This window comes from Polypterus senegalus, chromosome 2 (assembly GCF_016835505.1).
Source record: "Polypterus senegalus isolate Bchr_013 chromosome 2, ASM1683550v1, whole genome shotgun sequence".
NCBI lineage: Eukaryota > Metazoa > Chordata > Cladistia > Polypteriformes > Polypteridae > Polypterus > Polypterus senegalus.
Window position 1 is genome coordinate 57,212,745 of NC_053155.1, and position 24,247 is coordinate 57,236,991.

General features: G+C 36.7%; 1 protein-coding gene across 1 annotated transcript in view; it reads right to left on the reverse strand.

The window, feature by feature from the left end:
* The window catches only part of igsf3 (immunoglobulin superfamily, member 3), a 350,930-nt gene that overhangs the window by 101,882 nt on the left and 224,801 nt on the right, over positions 1–24,247 (reverse strand). Inside the window, exons 3-4 of the mRNA XM_039743746.1 lie at positions 7,681–8,094; positions 3,253–3,639 (exon numbers count right to left, since the gene is read on the reverse strand). Of these exons, the coding sequence (XP_039599680.1) occupies positions 3,253–3,639; positions 7,681–8,094 (801 nt within the window). The remainder of the gene's footprint in view (positions 1–3,252; positions 3,640–7,680; positions 8,095–24,247) is intronic.

The following is a 24,247-nucleotide window of genomic DNA, read 5'->3' on the forward strand; positions in this document are numbered from 1 at the left end:
TTTGCCAATATTCTGTAATGGAAAATTGGAAAGTGGATTGATAGATGATGAACTTAATAAAAATCACTAGATTTATTGTACTACTATATATTATTGCATATGTGATATATGCATTCGTAAGTTTCACTTAACTTAAAAAGTGGTGTGGCAGCAAATGAGCAAAATGGCAAAGGATGTGGTGAGAGGTCCCTGATCACTGCAACAAAGATAGGGGCAGTTAACTTTTTCACTGCTTTGTTCAGATGACTACAAAAAAGTTTAAACAATTCAAGGGTTTTGATGAATCAAAGAAGTAACTTATGTTGTTGTTGTTGATTATATATATATATATATATATATATATATATATATATATATATATATATATATATATACACACACACAGTGGGATGCAAAAGTTTGGGCAACCTTGTTGTTAGTCATTATTTTCCTGTATAAATCGTTGGTTGTTACGATAAAAAAGTCAGTTAAACATATCATATAGGAGACACACACAGTGATATTTCAGAAGTGAAATGAAGTTTATTGGATTTACAGAAAGTGTGCAATAATTGTTCAAACAAAATCAGGCAGGTGCATAAATTTGGGCACCGTTGTCATTTTATTGATTCCAAAACTTTTAGAACTAATTATTGGAACTCAAATTGGCTTGGTAAGCTCAGTGACCCCTGACCTACATACACAGGTGAATCCTATAATGAGAGAGTATTTAAGGGGGTCAATTGTAAGTTTCCTCCTCCTTTAATTTTCTCTGAAGACTAGCAACATGGGGGTCACAAAACAACTCTCAAATGACCTGAAGACAAAGATTGTTCACCATCATGGTTTAGGGAAGGATACAGAAAGCTGTCCCAGAGATTTAAGCTGTCTGTTTCCACAGTTAGGAACATATTGAGGAAATGGAAGACCACAGGCTCAGTTCAAGTTAAGGCTCGAAGTGGCAGACCAAGAAAGATTTTGGATAGACAGAAGCGACGAATGGTGAGAACAGTCAGAGTCAACCCACAGACCAGCACCAAAGACCTACAACATCATCTTGCAGCAGATGGAGTCACTGTGCATCGTTCAACCATTCGGCGCACTTTACACAAGGAGATGCTGTATTCGAGAGTGATGCAGAGGAAGCCTTTTCTCCACCCACAGCACAAACAGAGCCGCTTGAGGTATGCTCAAGCACATTTGGACAAGCCAGCTTCATTTTGGAATAAGGTGCTGTGGACTGATGAAACTAAAATTGAGTTATTTGGGCATAACAAGGGCGTTATGCATGGAGGAAAAAGAACACAGCATTCCAAGAAAAACACCTGCTACCTACAGTAAAATATGGTGGTGGTTCCATCATGCTGTGGGCTGTGTGGCCAGTGCAGGGACTGGGAATCTTGTCAAAGTTGAGGGACGCATGGATTCCACTCAGTATCAGCAGATTCTGGAGACCAATGTCCAGGAATCAGTGACAAAGCTGAAGCTGCGCTGGGGCTGGATCTTTCAACAAGACAACGACCCGAAACACTGCTCAAAATCCACTAAGGCATTCATGCAGAGGAACAAGTACAATGTTCTGGAATGGCCATCTCAGTCCCCAGACCTGAATATAATTGAAAATCTGTGGTGTGAGTTAAAGAGAGCTGTCCATGCTCGGAAGCCATCAAACCTGAATGAACTAGAGATGTTTTGTAAGGAGGAATGGTCCAAAATACCTTCAACCACAATCCAGACTCTCATTGGAACCTACAGGAAGCGTTTAGAGGCTGTAATTTCTGCAAAAGGCTGATCTACTAAATATTGATTTCATTTCTTTTTTGTGGTGCCCAAATTTATGCACCTGCCTGATTTTGTTTGAACAATTATTGCACACTTTCTGTAAATCCAATAAACTTCATTTCACTTCTCAAATATCACTGTGTGTGTCTCCTATATGATATATTTAACTGACATTTTTATCGTAACAACCAACGATTTATACAGGAAAATAATGACTATTAACAAGGTTGCCCAAACTTTTGCATCCCACTGTATATATATATATATATATATATATATATATATATATATATATATAAATAAATGAAGTAGTAACATTTACAATATTTTTAAAACCTATAACTCAAAAGCTTTATACTTTATAGTAATCTGCATTGCCAAATAGAACATACTGCACATTACAACTCAATGACCCTTATGCTTTGCCCCCAAATGCAGTCAGTGGTGCTTTAATGGTGCATGGTGAAAGGTGGAATTACAGAATGATGACAGAGTGATGTTTCCTTCTCCTCACTGGCACTCGCTCATGATAAGATGATTTTTTTTGGGGGATGGGTCAAGGGGATAATGAGAGCAAAACATTTATTGTATATAATATAGCCATATCCAGAATGACCTGCTCTAAAATGGCAAAGTGAATAGTTTAGTACTGAGATGAAATATGAGATAAAATATTTTAGTATCAAAATGATCTAATTTCCCAATATATATTTATTGAGCTCAATAGCATTTTTTAATTTTTGTTGTTAGATGATAGCAACTGCTGATATCGTCATGGCATCATACCATGATAGAAAATTCAAATAGACTAACTAATTGGGCTTCTAGGACTTTATTTATTATATACTAGCTGTCCCCTGCAGCTCTGCCCACATAGTAGTGAAACAGGACAAACTTTAAAAATCAACAAACAGGTAATTGCTAGCTAAACAGAGGCAAGGTACACTCCAAAATGTAGTGAGAGGTAGACTGATTTGAATGGAGGATGGCACATGAGTGAGGAGGGTACTATCTGGCTCTCTATTCCTAACGTCACACTTCCCATTCTCCTCCGTCCACAGACTCTGTCTTGGATTAGGGCAAATAAATCACTCCTGTAAGTGAACTATCATACTAAGTGTGATCACAGAAGTCGCAAAATCAACAGGAATGTTCACACAAATTATAGAAAAAAGTAGTTCTCTTGTGAAAAGCTGACAGACATACATACATACATACAGTCGTTGGATTTTATATAGATTAAAGATGTGGATTCAAAATAAATAACACCATGGTGATGAGGATTTCACAGAAACAGAATATAAAAGATTAATTAATTAATTAATGTTGACCTAAAGGCCTGTAGTTCAATATTCAAATAAAGATGTGGAATCCTTAAACTACTATTATAAAATGTGCATTTATAATCCTAAAATGTAATATTCATGATAGAAAATGAAATCTGGCCAAGAGTTCCTTTGAAGGACACCAACAAAAGCCTGTCATACTTACTTAATGGCTGGACTGTAATGGGGACATTCCTGGACCTCTTATTTTTGTCAATAAAATCTCCAGTGACCGTTTTCTCCCGCTCAGTGACTCTGCAAATATATTTTCCACTGTCCTCTTGTCGTAGCTGATAGATCTTCAGTAGGTAGACAGAGTCACTCTCTTTGCGGAAAGTAAGCTGTCCAGAACTTTCTCGGTGAATGTATTCACCACTGAAGACTGGGACAGCGTTGGGGCCCATTATGGCTACTTGAGTGCTGCTGAATACCCAGGACACTGTGAAATAGCGTTCAGGTGTGTTCTGAGCATCTATAATGCACCTTAGCTCCAGAGGTTCTCCAGCAACATACGTACGTCGCTCTGTGTTTATCTGGATGCTGAACTCCTTATCTGTTAAATCAAAGAGAAAAGGAATCAATACATTTTTGCAGTATGTCTAATGATAAATTGACAAAAAAATATATTGTAGCAGTCATAGTAAATATTCAGGAATGTCACCCAAGTGCCTAAAGAAAATACAACAGAAAAGACCGAATAATGTGGCACCATCAGTTCAACCAACAACAGAAAGAATGCAATGGTGACCAGAACTGCAGCTCACAGCTTTTCTCTGTGGTTAGCAATTAAAATCTAGGGATCTACTACAGTATGTGAAAGTGCTATGTCAAAAGCAAAAGGCATGGAGCTTTCACAGTTACTCCAGGCAGAAATTAGTTTACTCATTTATAGTTACACTTAGTCATCTTCTTTTAACTTGCTATAAATTTGCTGCCTTTCCAGTTTGTTGGTGTTTGGCTGTGCCTCTCACATGAAAGGGAATCGTTACTTCCTGGCCACATTCAGACATGAAAGTGGTACTTTGTTCATAAACACATAAGTGATTTAAAACATAGATAATATGAATAATTAAGGCAAGACTGCCTGAAAACTAGTGGTCAAATATATAATAGATAATATTTTGTATAATCTGTTCTCAATGAGAATGTGGGAACAATTCTATCCATCTGTAATATAAGAACGGCCATGCTGTTAACACGTCTCTGAATTTAAAACTAGCTTTCCAGTTTGACAACATATAGGGTATGTATTTTAATTAAGATTGTTTGTGAAAATAGAGTTATTGAGATAAATTATCATGTGAGGTGCCAGCTAGTTTTCTTCTTTTTCCTAGTGATCACTTTGTATGTCATATCAGTTATGTGCAGTCACTGAAAACCTCCAAATGCATTCAGCATACACTATGTGAATATACACTGAAACAGTATTTGCTCCAGGCATATCACCATTGTTTCTTTCAGCATTGAACAATAAAGCTATCAGTTGCAGGGTTCCATGCAATATTATTATCTCTATGAAGTTTTCATCCTGGTCTGAATTAAAAAATTATAAATAATGAGATTGGCTATGGTCTCTTTCAAACTTTTTCTCAATTGTGATTTATGTTACTCATTTTTGGAACACGTCAGATGTTTATGCCCTTGGCATAATGTAAATTTGGATAAGACTTTGCCAAATTCAACTGGAACTCTTTTCATGTAAATTTAAATCAATATTAACATCCTAAGATACCAACATCTGACAGTGAATATTAGACATGTACTGTCAGAATCAGTTATTTGTGCATAAACACAGAGATAAGCATTTGATCAGTGATTATATGAAAACGGAGCAGCACAAATCAGGCATCATTACGAATTCATGTTTATTTAGAGTTCTGCATAATTTAGCACTGTTGTATTATCCTGTTGATTAAATTAACCAAGACCTGAAACTTATCTTCTAGTATCTCTCTAGGGTCTGTGAAAAGAATGTCTTATTTTGAGTTATTATTTAGAGGTAAAGATTTGGGGCTTTTCAGACATTAAGGTTATGCATTTAATTGTGTCTTTGTTAATTTCTTGTTAGATCTTCCCTATTTCAAAAATAGTACTTAATCAAGAATATCACTTTTGACTCATTTTGGTCCTATTTGTGTCATACATTTAAGGTGCAATCATACACACTTCACTTTCTCTATGGTGAATTTGACACCAATTTACACATGCCTTTACCTTCCTGGGAAAGCTCATTCAAAACAAGAGATCCTAAAACCAATTAGTGGTTTACAGAATAAATAAATGAATTGCATTAACACCCCAGAAACATGCTGGGAACGAAGGCGGATGAAAACGGCCATTGCTAATTAAAGCATAATTTGGAACTGTATTTGATAAGCTTTTTGTGTATCTAATTGTATTTGCCAACGCAGCTGTATGCTAAACACAGCTTGTTAAAAACATTTGTAAAAACTGGAAGATAGAGGGAAAATAAATTAGCAATTTCTACTTTTAAAGTAATAAAATAAACTTGTTAGTAAATGATGCCTAGATTATGTACTATGTATGAACACGAGCAAGAGCAGCAGTATTCATAATGCAGTACAGTGATGCAGTGGTTAAGGCTGCTGTCTCATTGATCCAGTTTCCTGGGTTTGGAGTGTACACATTTCCTTGTGTCTGTATGAATTTTTCCAGGAGTTAATTAACTGCCTAGTCTAAATTAGCTCTGCCCAAATGTGGGTATTAACATGGGCCTATTGATGGGCTGGTGTCCTGTCGATGGCTATTTTCTATAATACTGCCAAAATGACCAAAATAGGATTCAGTATTCCATGACCCTAAATGGGATTAGGCAGGTTTAAGAATGTTATGTTACATTATTGTGGTTTATCTGTTCACTCGCTTAATATCCTAATGCTAAAAATTGAGAGCACACCTTAGAAAAATTTAACAAGTTACAGACAAACTAATACAGCTCCTACAGCTACTTCTAACAAGCCTTCCACAGAAAGACAGACATAACTTAATAATTCATGAATTCAGGAATCCACCTAGCTTACTCTTATTATTTAATAGCTGTAGATCTCTATAGTAAGTTTTAATAATTTCACATTGACAGTCAGAAAGAGTTTAGTACATTATCGGGCAACCCAGGCTTTTCTAGGGGCACCGCAAAAACTTTTGTAAAATATTTAAAATTGCTAGTGTTTTTGAACTTTTGGTTGATTAAAAAGATGTTTAAAAAAAAAATTATGTTGTAAAAACAGATAATGGAGCACTTACGGAAATGAAGTCTAAGAAACGTGAGAGACTTCAAATGATCGACAAGGAAATGCGCGTCTGTCTTTCGAAAATTGATCCTCGCATCAATCTCATAAGAGCAAAAAAACAATCTCAACGTTCACATTAATTAAATTTAAAATTTATCCTTTGATTCCCTTATTAATAAAATGTCTTTCAAACTTGTAAAATTAACTGTTTTTATTGGCGATTGTTCATAGATTGTGTCATCACGACTTTATTTATGGACAGTTCCTCAGGTGCGCCGCGAAAGAAAATTTTTGGACTTAGTGCGCCACAACTCAAAAAAGGTTGCCTTTCACTGGTTTAGTAGTATAAATCACCTAGCTGGTGTTTTTATTTCCAAGACAGATACAAATATTGGTTACAACAAGATTCAGATGTATTTTATGTGGAGTTTTGCTCTAACCATGGGTCAGGAAGTAAGGATACACTACAGTTGTAACTAAGGCTTTCAAAGTAATTAGTCAATTAACTGGGGAAAAAAATCAAAACGAGACTGTGACAATTCTCACTGCACCTAGTATGCCATCTTCTGTTCTGCTATTGATGCAGGTAGCATTTCTCTGTACATCTTTACTATGATATGCTTTTTATTTTTGACACATTCTTTAAGCATAAAACATATGGTGGCAAAAACATGAGCTATTATAAACGATTCTCATGAAAGTGCAGTTAAGGTCTGCTCGTTTCTTTCAAGACACCAGCTGCCTATTCAGGTAAAACCATTTATCCGTGCTTTTAGTAAATACAATCTACTCATTTATGTATGAATTACTGTAAAAAAGCTGCATATTACTGAGGAGAAAAGAATCCATTGTTTTACAGACTATAAAATGCTTCACTTTTATTCACTGAATAGGTTTCACTTCACTTTAAGTCGAAAGCCATTTCAATGAAATTTTATCACCTACAGAACCTTTTTATTACTCAGTAGAGTGGTTCTTGAAGAGAGAAAGATTTAACATTTAGTTTGTTGATTATGCTTCCTAAATAAATTGACTCTTGCATATACAAAAGTAAACATATAATGTACAAAAGGCCGTAATATGAGATTATATTCATAGTGAGCTAATGTCACATTTGGACTCTAAAAACTTCTGAGCTCCAATAATCCATCTTATTAACTGTGTATCATAAATAACCTCATTAGTGAATTGAACTAAATTGATGCATGCTTGTATCCAACAAATAAATGATATCCTATAAAAATCACTTACAATGGAACGGTCAATGGTAAATATTCAATGTCCAAATTAAATGTCTGAAAATTAAGTGATACATTAAGTGAATAAGGTTGGGTTTACCATACCTGCTGCCTGGACTGTGACCATAGTCTTGTTGCTTTGTTTCTTGGTCATTGCAAACCAAGTTCGGTCTGGCTCTTGAATCCATTCAGCTGCCTCACAGAAGATCTCTCCATGATCAGCAGGCTGCACTCTATAGATGGTCAGCTTATAGGTGGTACTGCTGGTTTTGTCAAGCCGTACATCCCCAGATGCATATCGCTGCTTGTAGGATCCTCCTGGACGCAACACAAAGTCTCGTGACAAACTAATGATCTCCTGAACCGACTGCTGCTCAGCGCCCCGCAGGAACCAGGCAACAGAGAGGTGACTGTGCTGGGACGTCTGCTCTGTAACTTCACAGGTCACATGAAGGGAGTCGCCTTCTACTTTGGAGATAGTTTGGCCAATGGAGCTCACACTTAAGGTATCTGGAATAACTAAGCAAAAACAAATACTGCCTTTCAATTTCTGTTTTGAACAGTACACCATAGTGATAAATAACAGAAAAGGTATTTTATTTTACAAATTACAAAGACCACTTTTGATGTACCTTTACCATCCTGAAACTTAAGATCCATAGGTTATTAAACTTATAATAAGTAGCAGAGCAAAAGTGCTTAATTTTTGGCAGAAAGTCGGCTGAGAAGAAGACAGAAATGTCCATTTTAGGCACCTCTAGAAGAAGCACTGAAGCTGATAGAAAATAAAGATGAGCCAATCCCCAAGCAATGTCATTTTCTCAAAGTTTTAAAAAAAAAAAAAGTCAAAGAGAGCAATTTACATAAAAAATTTTAAGCCTTAAAGTTTTTTTGCTGCGACAACCTATAAACATTTACTACCAAACTGCAGGTGATGTCACTTCCGCCCTGAAACTGCTGGGGCAGACCTGCGGTGACATATGGTGCTATTGCTCTGCAGGTTGATATATTTCAAATCTAGAGCAAGATTAAAAGAGTATGAGAAACACAACAGCAAAGATCACACAATTCCAGCACCTATATATTGAGAAGAAAGCCCCATGCGAGGAAGATGGAGCGCTACCTAGAAACTCTCACAAACAAAGCAGCCATGAGCAGAATCAAAATGTGCTTGAAGAAAGGGATAAGTTTAACTTTTTTAATCTATCAAGTATACATGTGCCCATATTAATAGCGATCCCATGACTTATCCTTATATCAATCCATCCATCATTCAACCCGCTATATCCTAACTACAGGGTCACGGGGGTCTGCTGGAGCCAATCCCATATCATTGCCAAAAGTTGATACAGTAAATTTGTAGACAATCTTATTTCAGATTCAGAAAGGTTGAAATATTTGGAGAAATTTACTAGAGGGGTGCCACAAGAATTTGTCAAAGCCTATCAACACCTAAAATTGGATGTAGCCTACAAGGAAGTAAAGGAAAGGTTTCATAATTTTTTGGTAATGAAATTCAAAAACCACACATTTATGAAAACAGCTCTGCAACGGCCTCAGATTAAGTTAGGATATGGACGCGCACTCCGAGATTATACACTTTTCCTTACAAATTGCACGAATGCTCTGAGAGGTACACAGTATATGGACAACTTTGACAGCAGCTCAAACCTGGCCTCCATCTTGTCAAAGCTACCTATTTTGCTAAGGGGAGACTGTACAAAGGCAACTTTCAAAATTGAAGAAAAAGATGAAAGGTGAAATTTGCTGACCTAATTGTCTTTTAGGAACAACAATTTAAAATGACTTTACATCCTACACATGGTAACATTCGGGCTAAAAATGTAAAGTCTCCTCTTTTAAAGAGCCATAAAGAAAACAGCTATGTTACAAGCATTAGTACCCGAAACAGACAAGAAGCCATATTGGTCACTAGTGCTAAAAAGTCAATTAAGCCATTCATGTTAACTTAGTCTTAAAACAGTAAACATATCCCATGAACCAAAAAAACTGTATAAATGTGTAATTCGCATATTTTAGCACACAAGAGCTAATCTTTGGTCATTTACAAAATCAGCATCATAGCATAGAGCTTTCAGGTTTAGGTTTCTGATCACTCCTCTTCCTCCCCTACACATACACACATGTTGCATTCATTATTTTTGTACATAGTAAGAAGTCAAAAGGGATAAAAATGTTTGGGTTTTTTTTTTGGCAATTTTACAATGGGAAAGTCTTAATGATGCAGGTAACAACTCTAAAGTGTTTGAAGAACATCTCCCTATGTCCTACCTGGGTGTAAACTCTGTTACATCGTCACTGGTTTTCTAAAGAAGCAAACGTACCAAATTGATCAACTTGTACAATACTTCGATACATCAGTGCAATACACATGAACATAAACCAGATTCAGATTTTATGAGGACTTTAACACATATTTAGGCCTGTGAACAACACTGCCATGTGTGTAAGTGACATTAAATCTAAAAATGAATAAGTGGTATCTGGTTAGAACTGAAGGGAGGACAAAAGTTAAAAAAATGATGGCAAATATAACACAAAGCCATTAGCAACAATGAGCTGTATCTACCCAGCACTTCTGTCAGCTAACTCATAAAACTGAACACCCACCAGCATGTTGCTTTTTCATTCAAACAGTCTTTTCTTTATATATGGTGGCTATGATTATGAAAGATATGACAAAGTGCTCTACTGAAGCAATCCAAAAAACAGTTCAGCAGACAAAAGAATGAAACAATGCATGGAATATAAATGCTAAAGTGACTCACATTAGTAGCAGAGTTGAAGAACAATAAACTGAAAAATGTCCTGGGGAAGATTTACATTAGGATAATGTGAATGTGCCAGATTAACAGAGCGAGAACATCCAAATCAATTTTTGATGATTATGCAAACAACAAGAGGACGGTCTTCATGTTGGATAATAATATGAAGACCAAAGACTCACTGAAAAGAAAAGAAAAAAATGAACAGTTGGACAGAGATTCAGAAGGGCCAAATAAGCCTCACTGAGGCTTCTGAATTGCTTCAGTGGATCTCAGCTGTCGTGTAGGATTATATCGGGGTTGGCAGCACAGGCAAAGCAACGGTTCAGTTCCTGTGCCAAATGCTGACACAAGTCAGCACCAGCTGTTATGTACAGATGCAGAGGGCCCAGTGTATGTGTAAGTGTCGAGGGCCAAAGGCAGCAGCACATGTTAAGCTCTTTGTAATAGAAGAGGGAGGATTATTAATCAATGGCCAATTGTCTCTTTACTCTTTACTACTGGTCAACTGTTCTGGATGGATGCACTAACCATGCTTATTAATAAGAACATGTTGACTTATAACTTTTGAATTTAATTACTGCATTGTGTGTTATGTACTTTATCTATCTTGTGTGTGCTCACATTTACATGTGCTGCTATAATATGAATACTTTTCTCACTACTCAAAACACTTTCAGTGAGTGGGGAAGCCACTTCCACCACCACTAACTAATGTGCAGCACTTTATTTATGTGGCATAGAAAATCTTCTTCTTCTATAAATATTAGTATAGCAAAAAAGGGGAAGCGTTTCAAGCATGAAGCCTAAACTGTTCACTTGTTCTCTCCACTGAAAAAAGAGTAACTGGTATCATGAAAAGAACCATTCTTGTCTCTGCAGTGCTTAAATATTCGTCAAAACCTCCACAAACAACAATACAGAGTATGACAACTCAGGAAATAGAAGGAAACGGACCTAAAAACTTGATGTGTGAACCTTATGTGTTGAAAAGCTTAGCTAATTGTGTTTACTTTTCACATGAACTTTAGGAAATGGGGATTGGCTTCTCAAAGCATTCAGTTTCATCTGAGGTTATGTTCTCCATTCCAAAACTCAAACTCAATGATTAAAGGAGTACTCCATCCAAAAAATGATATTTTGCTTAAATGTTACTTACCCCATGTGCTTCATTGTGACAGGCAAGAACAATTAATGTTGTGCGAGTTAGAAACAAAGCATTTAACGTGCTACTTTAGTTACGATGGGATTTGAGAAACTAGTAAATTAAAGCGATTTTAAGATGAAGTTTATGAAGTTCTACTTTAATGAAAAAATAAACTATGTGATTAAAGTTGACATTTCGTGCTTTTTCCCCCCCAGTGTGTGCCTATTTTTTTTTCTCTGTACCCTAATAAATATGAAACTCAAAGACAGTGGGCTACGACTCGCCTTTTCACGGTGGCTTTGATATCTGACTTCTTTTTAATTTCGGGCACTGTGCGACTTTGCGAACTTGAGCTTTTGAGTTTCTCTGACACTCTATGTCACTTGATCAACTTCCTTTTGTTGTTCACACCACTGTTTAAACCAACAAATAGTACGTTTTTCCTTGCCTCCACTTGGTATTCGCTGAACTTCTATTTCCCCCCGTGCTTTTGCCATTGCCTTTTCACAGAACGCCGAGCTTAAGGGCTATTTATATTGATTTGCATATTCAAAGAGGCACAATTCTGGGAGGAGACGGGGCAGGACAGCAGGCACCTGCACGAGCGTTTCTTTTCACACTGACCGGGATTTATGGAGAGGAAGAACATGGAAATTGGCGTTCGCACAGATTTATGTACCTGGATTTTTTTGTGCGTAAGCACATTTCTGCTTTTGTGCTTTTTCCCCCATGTTATAGTGCGAATTCTACGCACGGCGTTATGCACGAGGCTCCTGGTCTCTACTTAAGCGGGGAAAAGGTAACAGAATATCAACATGGTGCATAATATTTGAAAAGGCCAAATTTAACTATGGATTTTAATGGTTGAAACATAATAGTATTTTGCCAAAATGCAAACAATTCAATCAGATTAGCACATACCGAGTGATTCTTTCTACTACAAAATGTCAAATCTAAACAACACACACACACACACGTTCTAAGTATATATACTATAAATAACTAAAATAGATGGGGATTGACACCTGGATTAGTAACACAATTTTCTCCTTGAATTTAGGACATTACTAATCTGATTTGGTGGATTAGTGAATCCATTTCCATATTAAAACAATCAGAGCCACTATACTTAAGGCTCAAATTCAAGCCATAATGTGTCACTGATTCTCACTTAACAAGCACAAGAATGTTCCATGATGGCCCATTAGGTCCAAACGCAGTGATGTCGCATTCTCCTTGGTGCCCCAGCTCTGTAAACAGATAAATCTGCATCTGCTTCTTGAACAATTTGACAACAAACCTCTTTACAAAAAAGGAAAGCTGCCGGGGACAGAGGCACCAAGCCAAAATGGTAACTCACAAGCCAGATGCAGATGTGGTGTCTTTGTTACGCAATATCTGAAATGTGTCGAACACATTCAACTAAAAGAACAAAAAATGCCTAATGTGGAACCATCCCTTTACAGATCAACTTTGTTAAAATCTAGAATCCTAAAACATATTCAGAATACTCTTGCCTTCATGTTCATTCATATGTAAATTTCCTGACAAGACAATATTTAGTAGGATTACATCTGTCATCTGTTTATTTTTAATGACATTTTATTTTGTAAGAAAGACATTTCCAGAATTAAGCATCACTCCACTAGGTGTTTTTCAATTAACTGTTACTAAGCTGCTCACATTTATATATGAAATGGCTCAAATGAGTCTAAATCAAACAAATGGGTTGAAAAATGGATGGTCAGATTTTTATTGCATTATGTACACCATTGCACAACACTGGAGACTTTCCATATGCTGCATATTGATTAAATTATTTTCCTTGCGTCTCTCTTTAGTATCTGCAGGTGACTCAAAGTGTCTTGCCTTAATGGTACTTGCAGCATTCCTCCTACACCTCTGCTCAGTAATCCTCAGGTGTGTCAACCTTTCTTGCCCGGCATTTATGTGTCGATCAAATTCCTGTAAAGCTTGCTAGACTCTGTCATTTTATGGTGCCTTGTTAGCTTTTTGACTACCAGCAGTAGATGGGCCCCCATTGCCTGCAAAATATATGTGGATACTACCCACCTCTGAAGGTGACTTAGGTTACATGTTGTTAGTAACTAGCGACCCAATATTGGCTGGCAAGTTATTCATTTGTTGTCATTGAAATTCTCCATTAATTGTCACAATCAGGAAAGCTGCATTCCTAAACTATCATGTCATCATCTCTACCACTAAGCAAACAAAGTGAAACTGACCAATAAGATTGCACGGAGAGACCAGACACAGGCACATATACACAGAGCAGTGTTTTATTATATAGCAGATGTTTGAAATGGGCTTTCTCTGGTTAAGAATGGAACAGAACAACAGTAATGGGTGCAAGACAAGGCCCATCTTTGGATAGAACCTCAGTTCTATCACATCATGCCAAGTTAGAGCTGGCCTATGTGAGAAAATTAGAATTCCAGAGAGAAGCATGGAAAGAACAAACAAAGCGCATGAGAGATGGAATTTATCTGACATCTAAGTGCCAGTGTGTTTCCATCCATCCATGCACTTACTAAACCTTTTCTTTCATTAAAAGGGTCACAGCAAGTATGTGACTTGAGGCAGTAAACAGCCTTGGTCAGAAAGCCAGTTCATTGCATGGTTCATTCACTCACACATATGAGCCACATTTAAAGTTATAAATTAAGGAGAAAAATGGAGTAGCCAGAGTTATTCAGGGGAGTACTTGTTGTGTAATCCAAGGGTGACTGTGCAAACTCCGTACCCACAATGACCAGAATGAGAAATGAAAACTAGACAATGGAGCCAAAAGACAACAGTGCTATGTGCTACAACCCTATGGCACCACTGAGCTGTTCTCTTTAATATTCACAACAGAGGATATGACAACATAAAAAGCACAATAAATAATCTTTTTTTTTTTTTTTTTCTTAATAAACAAGATGAGACCAGTCTCTCTGAGAGGATACATCAAGTGCACCAGGCACTATGGACTATGTGGCATCAGGGCACCTGCCCTTACTGCCAGAAGCTACGTTTTACAGCTTGACTAAGACAGCCATTTAAACAAAGTGCAGCAGTATACCAGGTTTTCCAAGCACTGCTCAGTTAAGCAGCTAATCAATTTTAAATCATGCAATTAAAGGAGATGCCATGCCATACAGACTTGTTCTTTTTTGCATGTAAGACAGAAATCTGGTTTAAAAAAAGTAATTTAACTCATTCAAGAAGAAAGATGCAATTCTAACATTCTTTCTTCTATGCAATTTTGGGGAATAAAAGCATTTTTCTGTCAGATCAACTTCAGCAAGTGGCACTGAGGTGATGTTCCACTGACCAGTTCCAGATACAAAACAGCCACTTTGTGAATGATGACACCAAATCAATGTTTGGCCTATACCAGTTACTGTCACAGTCCTAGTCCTAATACCACCAGTGAAGTCACTTATGTTAAATAAAATAATCCATAGTGCAGGGTTTTCCTTCTATGGGATCTTCAAATGAACATTTACAGTTATAGCAGTTTAAGATTGAGCCACTTTGCTGGTTATTACTGGCAATCTAATATTCAGTTTAATATACTGTACAGTATGTGTATAAAATATTTAATTTCCTCAAGTGTAACTTTTTTCTTTTATTGACACCACCTACACGGTCTCCATTTGTGATCCAATGTAATCCAGTACTTTGGGAGAGCAGCAGTAATTAACTAACAAATGCCAGACAAGACCTAGAGATGGTCTCACACTAGATGGTAAAGTGACCTCGAAATGGCTAAAATACTGATGACATCAGGATTTTACAATTCTGAGTCCTTTATCTTTCCCATTTTTATTAATTGATCTATCTCAAATGATGTGTAAATACCAAGGTAACCAACAGTGAAGCAGCTAATATTACAAGTGTGTTTGTGGAGAAGCTGTATGAATACAACATTTTCAAAAATATTTTCATAGCTTAATAACGATCATTCTCTCTCCGACTTGTGGAGATTTCTATACGCAAACACCAGACAATACTCCTTTTAATCCTGCACATCATCATACGCAGCCAGGATCTATTTTTTACTTTTTTTTTAAAAAAAAAACAACAACAGATTTACTGCCCTCTATTAAGTCTTGCATATCCAAATCTATTGTTATCTCAGACTATTACTCCTCTTATTTTGAAGGTCAAATCATTATGTCGCACCAATCTAACTCACAACTACAGTCATGTGAAAACATTAGGACACCCTTTGAAAGCATGTGGTTTTTTGTAACATTTTTAATAAATGGTTATTTCATCTCCGTTTCAACAATACAGAGAGATTAAAGTAATCCAACTAAACAAAGAAAACTGAAGAAAAGTCTTTTCAAGATCTTCTGTAAATGTCATTCTACAAAAATGCCTATTCTAACTGAGGAAAAAGATAGGACACCCTCACATGTATTCCCTCTTAAATTGGCTCAGATCTCACACAGGTATATCACACCAGGTGCACATAATTAGTAGATCGTTACTCTGCATGTTGAATGAGGCTTGCCCTATTTAAACCTCAGACATTTAGTTTGGTGTGCTCCTGACTGTTGAAGTGAGAGTGAGCACCATGGTGAGAACAAAAGAGCTGTCAGAGGACTTCAGAAAAAAGATTGTAGCAGCCTATGAGTCTGGGAAGGGATTTAAAAAGATCTCAAAAGATTTTGAAATCAGCCATTCCACTGTCCGGAAGATAGTCTACAAGTGGAGGGCTTTCAAAACAACTGCCAACATGCCCAGGACTGGTCGCCCCAGCAAGTTCACCCCAAGAGCAGACCGCAAGATGCTAAAAGAGGTCTCCAAAAACCCTAAAGTGTCATCTCGAGAACTACAGCAGGCTCTGGCTACTGTTGATGTAGAAGTACATGCCTCTACAATCAGAAAGAGACTGTACAAGTTTAACTTGCATGGGAGGTGTGCAAGGAGGAAACCTTTGCTTTCCAAGAGAAACATCGAGGCCAGACTGACATTTGCCAGAGATAAAGTTGACAAAGACCAGGACTTCTGGAATAATGTTCTTTGGACAGATGAGTCCAAAATTGAATTATTTGGACACAACAGCAGAGGACATGTTTGGCGTAAACCAAACACAGCATTCCAAGAAAAGAACCTCATACCAACTGTGAAGCATGGAGGTGGAAGTGTCATGGTTTGGGGCTGCTTTGCTGCAGCAGGACCTGGTCAGCTCACCATCATAGAATCCACGATGAATTCTACTGTGTATCAGAAGGTGCTTGAAGAACATGTGAGACCATCAGTTAGAAAATTAAAGCTGAAGCGGAACTGGACCATGCAACATGACAATGACCCAAAACATACTAGTAAATCAACCAAAGATTGGCTGAAAAGAAGAAATGGAGAGTCCTGGAATGGCCAAGTCAAAGTCCAGATTTGAATCCCATTGAGATGCTGTGGGGTGACTTGAAAAGGGCTGTACGTGCAAGAAACCCCTCAAACATCTCACAGCTGAAAAAGTTCTGCATTGAGGAGTGGGGTAAAATTTCCTCAGACCGATGTCGAAGACTGGTAGATGGCTACAAGAACCATCTCACTGCAGTTATTTCAGCCAAAGGAGGTAACACTCGCTATTAGGGGCAAGGGTGTCCTATCTTTTTCCTCAGTTAGAATAGGCATTTTTGTAGAATGACATTTACAGAAGATCTTGAAAAGACTTTTCCTCAGTTTTCTTTGTTTAGTTGGATTACTTTAATCTCTCTGTATTGTTGAAACGGAGATGAAATAACCATTTATTAAAAATGTTACAAAAAACCACATGCTTTCAAAGGGTGTCCTAATGTTTTCACATGACTGTACATACACAATTCCTTAATACTAGCTGGTGAGGACTTACAAGAAAAAGAAAAAAAAATCCTCATCTCCATACAAATTGATATTTTCTCCAGAGATTTTTTGTGAGGATATTCTAGGAAACATTTAACGCAGCTATAAGAGGACAAAATAACTTTTATGTTTCATTTTAAAACAGTGGAAACTAGAACGGTATCTAAGTTCATTACCACAAAAACACTTTTCTATAACTAATCCCGAATATGGAAGATAACCTTAAGAATTTTATTTTAAGAATGTAATTTTTTGGCTGCAAAAGAAAGAGCAATGTATCGTTAAGCTACATCATGAACACTACAAAAATGGTTAAAAAAAAAACAAACAACCATGATTTTATCACAAAAAAGTCATAAGCAGGAAGAGTGGGATACAATTATTCCGGCACTAAAACATTTGCAGACGTCTACTAAGCCACATGTGCCCGGTTAGCCATGGGAAGTAAATCTTGTTTAAAGTCTTCTCCATTCAACATTAATTACCATAATTTTACCAACAATCTTCATTTGTTAAAGATATGGAATCAATGAAGGATACATTATGTAAGACATTTGAATCAATCAATCAATGTAGGACACATAATCCAATGCCATTATATATGATAATCACCAATATGAGCTGTCCATAACCCATAAAGTATTTAATCAATGTAAGTCAGCAGATATTTAGAGACTGCTATATTGATGATATGTTTAAACCTGTTGAACTATATCATGTTCCAAATTTAATTTTCAAACGACACATTTCCTTTTTCCATTTAAAAATCTGAAACTATGCCCAATACACCCTACTCAGCCTCCCCTCATCAGTCATCTATATGCACTCTTGAGGTGATTATCAGGTAGCTTAGATGAAGATGACCTCTCTAGACTACATCAATACATTTTTAAGGAATTCACCCTTTGATGATCTCAAGGAGTGATGGTAAAGAGATCTTTCTATTAAAATTACAGAAAAGGAATGAAAGCGAGTCATTTACAGAATACATCCTGTTGAAGGTACGCCATGCATGCCTTAATTTAATTAATAAATATTTACTGTTTACATGTTCTTCATCTAAAACTTTTAGTGATGTCATCAAGCACCTGCATCTCTAGGTCAGGTGTATTGGGAATGTTTTACACTTGATCCATTTTGGGCAACCATTTTCATACCTCTCCTGGACAGCCTTGGATCTATAATGCTTTAAATAAATGCATTCTGAGTAGAATAGAAGGGACAACATTGTGCTATAAACGCCCTGTTGTAATATCCTATATACCATACTACTTGCACAAACAGTGATTTTGCTCAACTGGAAGAACCTATTAGCAGGGAAATGATGGTCAAATGGAAAAAAATGTACTTCCAAGAATCAGATTAGAAGTTTTGAAGAATTTAGCAAAAAATAATTAATAATCCTGAACTTTTTCCAGTTTACTTGACATTTTTTTTTGCTTTTTTTGCAATTGCTTGCGTACTGAAGTGACTTTTGCTGCAAGTGGAAGTCCCATTTTCCTAATGGTCTAAGCAGAGTTGTGTTGTGGTGCAGAGCAGACTATTAGCTGGCGAAAGCGCTGTGAAACAGCTGTCTGTTGCTACAGTCCTGCCTTTGTCAAGTCTGATAGCGGGCACAAGACATTGTATCTTTGATTGCCGGTACAACAAACAGTTCTGAGCAGGCATCAGCCACAGTGCTGCTCTTGTGAAAAAAATGGAGATAAATACCATCAACTCAGAGAGGGAGGGGCAAGTTTGTAACACCAGATGAACATCACTGAAAGAATAAAACTGAATAATAAAAAGTAGCCAAAATTCACACCGGGTGTTGCAGACTCAAATCAAATGTATGTTTTTATTATATTATAGTAATAATAATAACAATAATAATAATAACAGCTCACTACTCAAAATGTGGAGAGCCCGGTCTCTAAGGCAGTAGTTCTTACCTCTGCACCATTCAAGAGCAAGTATAAACTCCCTGTCAATTGACATTTGATCTCGAGTTTTTTACTCATTGATAGCAACATGTAAATCAAATGTTTTTTTTTTTTTCTTTGGTTACTAGGGGGCTTTGCCCCCTGCTCGCTTCGCTCGCCAACTCCCGTGTTTGGTTTTCCGGATACACACTTTTAAGATTTTTTTTTCCTTGAATTGTTGCTATTTCATTAGCTTCACTTTTATTTCAGACCTTCTGTAAAAACAATATTTGCAATCTTGCGAGTCCCAATATGCTGAATCTTTTTAATGAGATCAGTGAGACGTGTTTAATGACTTTGTACCATAATTCAGGATAGGCTTCTCTGTTTGGAATTTCAGCACAGAGAAAACGATCTACATCATCAGCAGTTAATAAGTAAGCAATAAATGCATGTGCGGTTTTGTAATTCTCAAGACTATTTGTCACATGCATAGTTATACAGGACAACACACAGTGAAATGCATCCTGATCCGCTTATCAAAAACTGTGCAAAGTTAGGAGAATATCAGTTAGATTAACAAAAAGTCACAGATTGAAAGATAACAGTATAGTAGAACATAATAAGTAAAATTATGTGAATAAAGTAGAATTAAGTGTTAAGGTGCAATAGTGTAGTGATTACTGTGCAAAGGTTAGACTGGTGCATAGTTAAATGAGGAAGTTTGTTTGTTTGTTTGTTTGTGCTACTGCGATCTTTACTTTCTTTTTTTTATATTTTCCAATTTTCCTACTTTCATATCCTTTAACTTTCTCCACATGTGTATAGTGACCAATGTTTTTTTTTGAGCCTTTCAAATTACACCGCTTTCATAATCTCTAGCCTGCTCTGCATGTGTTTAGCACCAACGTTTGTGAACGTCTTTATGAAGTTCTACTTTGTCTTTTACTCTGTCTTAATTCTGAGCAGGATTGGACATGCTTTTTTTCCCCAATTCCACTTGTTCCGGGCTGATAATTACTTTCCTTATTTTCTGAATTTGCACCTCAATTATTCTTTTTCGTTTTTGCTCTGTTTTCTCTCCAACGCTTTTGAGTCTCTTTTCTCCGTGCTGCTTTCTTTTTCGCTTAGATGTCGACATTTCATTTATAACGTATAGTCCTTATATGCTTTATATGCGCTGAGACCCTGGATCTGCATGTGCTCAAAGCCTCCTTTACACGACTGACTGTTTTGCTGCCTCTTGGCTTATTAGATATTAATTGTAAGTAGGGCGTGTCTTGCAAGACTCTCATGTTCCACGTCATCGCGAGATGGTCTTGGGTCAATCTCTTGGCACAAAGTCTAATTTTTAAGGTCCCCGCAATACGCTCCGTGGCCATCTCGCAGTTTCTTTTAAATTTCTTCTGTGATCTTAACGTGAAGATCATGTCTCAACGCCCTTGTGTTTCTCTCCAGGATTTTTTTTTTTATTAATAGAGAGAGATTCTTGAATAAGAGTGGAGTGTGTTTATTTGATATTTGGACTAAAATCTTCACACATTATACACTTCATGTCATTATTAGAATAACATGGAAAAAGTTTCTGCTTTAGGTATGTGTTCAGCATTTTTTGCATTTCCTTTCATCCTACACTTACCCAGATCTTTGTAGACATGGAACACACATGAAATGCATGTGTTCCAAATAATGATATACTGTATTATTTACTCTAAACAACTCCAGAGACCTGACACGCAGATAAGGAGCCTTGGCTTGAGATGGGCGAGTTGAGATTCGTCAAAGTGGGGGATAAGACTGCTGATCAACCCATTTACAAAACAAAAGATGCTGATGGAGAGGTGCGAATGAAATTAAGGTGGGCCGGGATTACGAGTTTTTTCATAGGCTTCAGGAATTCTAGTGTTAATTAAATGACACTTAGCAAGTCGCTCAACTAGCCCACCTAATTGCTCTATGTATATGCATTTTTTAAGTTGTAGTTTACACATAAAACATTTTTTAATAAATACCAGCGGTCCTGAGTACAGAGTGCAAAACTTTATTTGATAATGGCTGATGTTCTACTTTCTCACCAATTTACGGGACTAGACACCTCTTTTTGATGGGTCGGGAAAGGTTCCAAGAAACCTTAGCAAGAGAATAATTTTAACAATGATGAGCAATTCAGCCGTAACTAGCATGGAACTCCTTCAGAATTAGTGACTACCGCACTGTTTTTATTTCATATATCTAAGGTATTCTGTAGGAAACAATTGTAATATTTGAACAAAATTTATCTTCACTTTATTTGTGCTCCCAGCTGTAGCTGTAGTACTCACTTTAAAATAACAAACACCCTACTTACTAACTTCATAATTCTCAAGATTCAGAACCTCTCCACCACATTGTGTATTCATAGAAGTAACATTTTACATTTATTTACATTAAACTTAATTTGCTACATATCTCCCCAAGTCTGACATCCTGTGTTTGATTAAGGAGGTTTAGAAAATAATGATATAATATTGCTGGGCCATAAAATGTCATCTTTGATGTTATTTTCCTTTTATTCAAAGTTAAAGGAATATGTGGAGGAATCTGCTGACTTTGTAGTGACGTGTGCATGGATAGGCCAGGTTATTGTGAACCTTCCTATAAGGCCACATAGATTTGTACAGTACGTACAGTTTGTATTCATGGTTACCATCAAAGCTCAATTTTTTTAAAAGTCACAGAGCTAACAAATATCTATTTGTGTCAGCTCTCTTCTGTTTTCAAAAAGCAGGAAACAATAACATGTCTGCTGGCAAGCAAGCCGAAATGCCGAGCTGAGATGATAGATTTCCTCTTCTAAAATATCACAGCTGGAAATGTCAAATCACTAACTTCTTTTATTGAATGCAGGCTTAGAAAACTGTTAACATTCACCCGAAGATCAGACAAGTTCTGTGGTTGATCTCCTGCGGTGTTTGAACACGAGACTGGGCAGAGTTCTTTTTCAAGCTTGAGTATTGCACACATCTAAAAATGAATTGTGATTATTATTTACATGACAGCACTACAGAAAACGCTGCTGTTGCCTCACTGTTCAAGTATCATTGGTTCAAATCCAGTACTGCCTGTATGGAATCTGCACATTCTCTCCATGACTAGGTTGTCTGCTTATTCTTTTATTAACAGATGTACAGTATGCATTCTGTGAGCACATGACACTATATGAGTGAATGAGGGTATCTGAGGATGTCTGCTCTGCTCCTGAATACAGTTTTGTATCCCAAAATGCACCCAATATTGCAAGGACAGGCTCAAAAACCCACCTATTTGATAATGAGCGGAGAGATGGATTGAAAATAACCAAGGTCACTAAACTGATCTTACAGCATGTGTCTTTCATGGATATCATAAACTCCCTTAGAGCATAAAATCCTAACATCTGAACATGTGTTTAAGCTTCAAATAGTCAGCATTGTTTTAATTTAAAAACATCCTCCAAAAATGATTTAGAATCTTGGGGTGACATGGTTGTCGAAGTAATAGCAGCAGCAGTTGTATTGTCACATGTACAGTGAAAATCTCTCCTGAATGTCTGAGCCAATGCATCACCAGTCTCTGCTGCCACTTAAAAGTAAGGATGTTTTAAGATACCTTTTAAAATATTTTAACGCACAAATCAGCACAGTGAACCAGTCCTGAGATTTGCAAATGCAGTATTGTGGCTTTAAGGCCACTTCTTCACCAACTGCAAAATCCATTCATGAGAACAAAATGTGTGGGAACAAAATGAAAGACAAATACAAATTTAGAGCTCTGGTCTGAAGATTTGTTCTTTCATTTTCATAGTGCTACAATCGAGCAGACTGCCAAGTAGAAATGCCTCATTTAGGCAAATGAAGGCATTAAGGTTTACATTTTCTAAATTTTACTTTAGAGGTCTTTTTAAAGTGTTAAGTTTTATAACACTGTCAAACACACTTAATCCAATTGTACATCAAAATATTCACCAATATCCACACTTATTTTCTGCTAGAGGGAGAAAACCAAAAGAAAACTAGAGTTTAAGTCAATAATATATGTTTTTGGTCATTTTAATCAGTTAAATTATTAACAAAACTAAAACCATAAAAGTTGAAATAATGTAATTAAAAGATCTATTTGAAATGATTTGTTACATTAAGTAACACTGTACCCTGAACTTAAGAGGCAGCATGCCACCACCCTCCAGCTCTTGGTTAGCAGTGGAATGTTTTCCTTGGCACATTTTCATTTTGGCTGTTTGACAGTTAATAAAGACATACTTGAAGCAATCCTGTGACTTTATGATAACACGAATTAACAAAAATGAGAACTCCTGCCATAAAAAAAATGCTTCATTTTCAAAGTATTTCTCTGGATTCTGCAGAGTATATCCCTTAAAATGAAGCACAGTTTCCTCATAGCCATTTTCTAATCCCAGCCTGGTCACCACCTCTATGGAGTTTGTGTGTTCTTCCCTTCTCCAACATCACAAAGACGCATATAACGGTGTGGGTATGTGTCTGCCACTGAAGGTGTAGGAGTGGGTACATGTGTGCCCTACACTGAACTTTTCTTTAGCCATGGCCTTGGCCTACATCATGACAGACGCCTGTTCTCTTTGACCGTGTCAACTGAATGCATACGTCAGAAGCTATGCTTTTGCATACAAGGGGCTTTCCACTGAAAGAGTGTTGGTAATCTAAATTTATTCATCAATTCCACTCCATCTTCATTTTACACAGAAGATTTTATTGGGACCAACACAGCAAAATGTGATTTACATGGACATAAAAACCTGTAATAAAATAAAACAGCTTAGGTCACTTATTGTAAGATTGTACAATTAGTAAACGTTTGTGTTTTTCCAGAATACAGTAATTTAATATTTAAACTGAGGAAGCATTGGGGTTACTCATACGAGTGTTGAATTACAGCTACCAGAGAAAGTTGAAGTTTAAGGGTGATTATTCTGCAGTAACTAA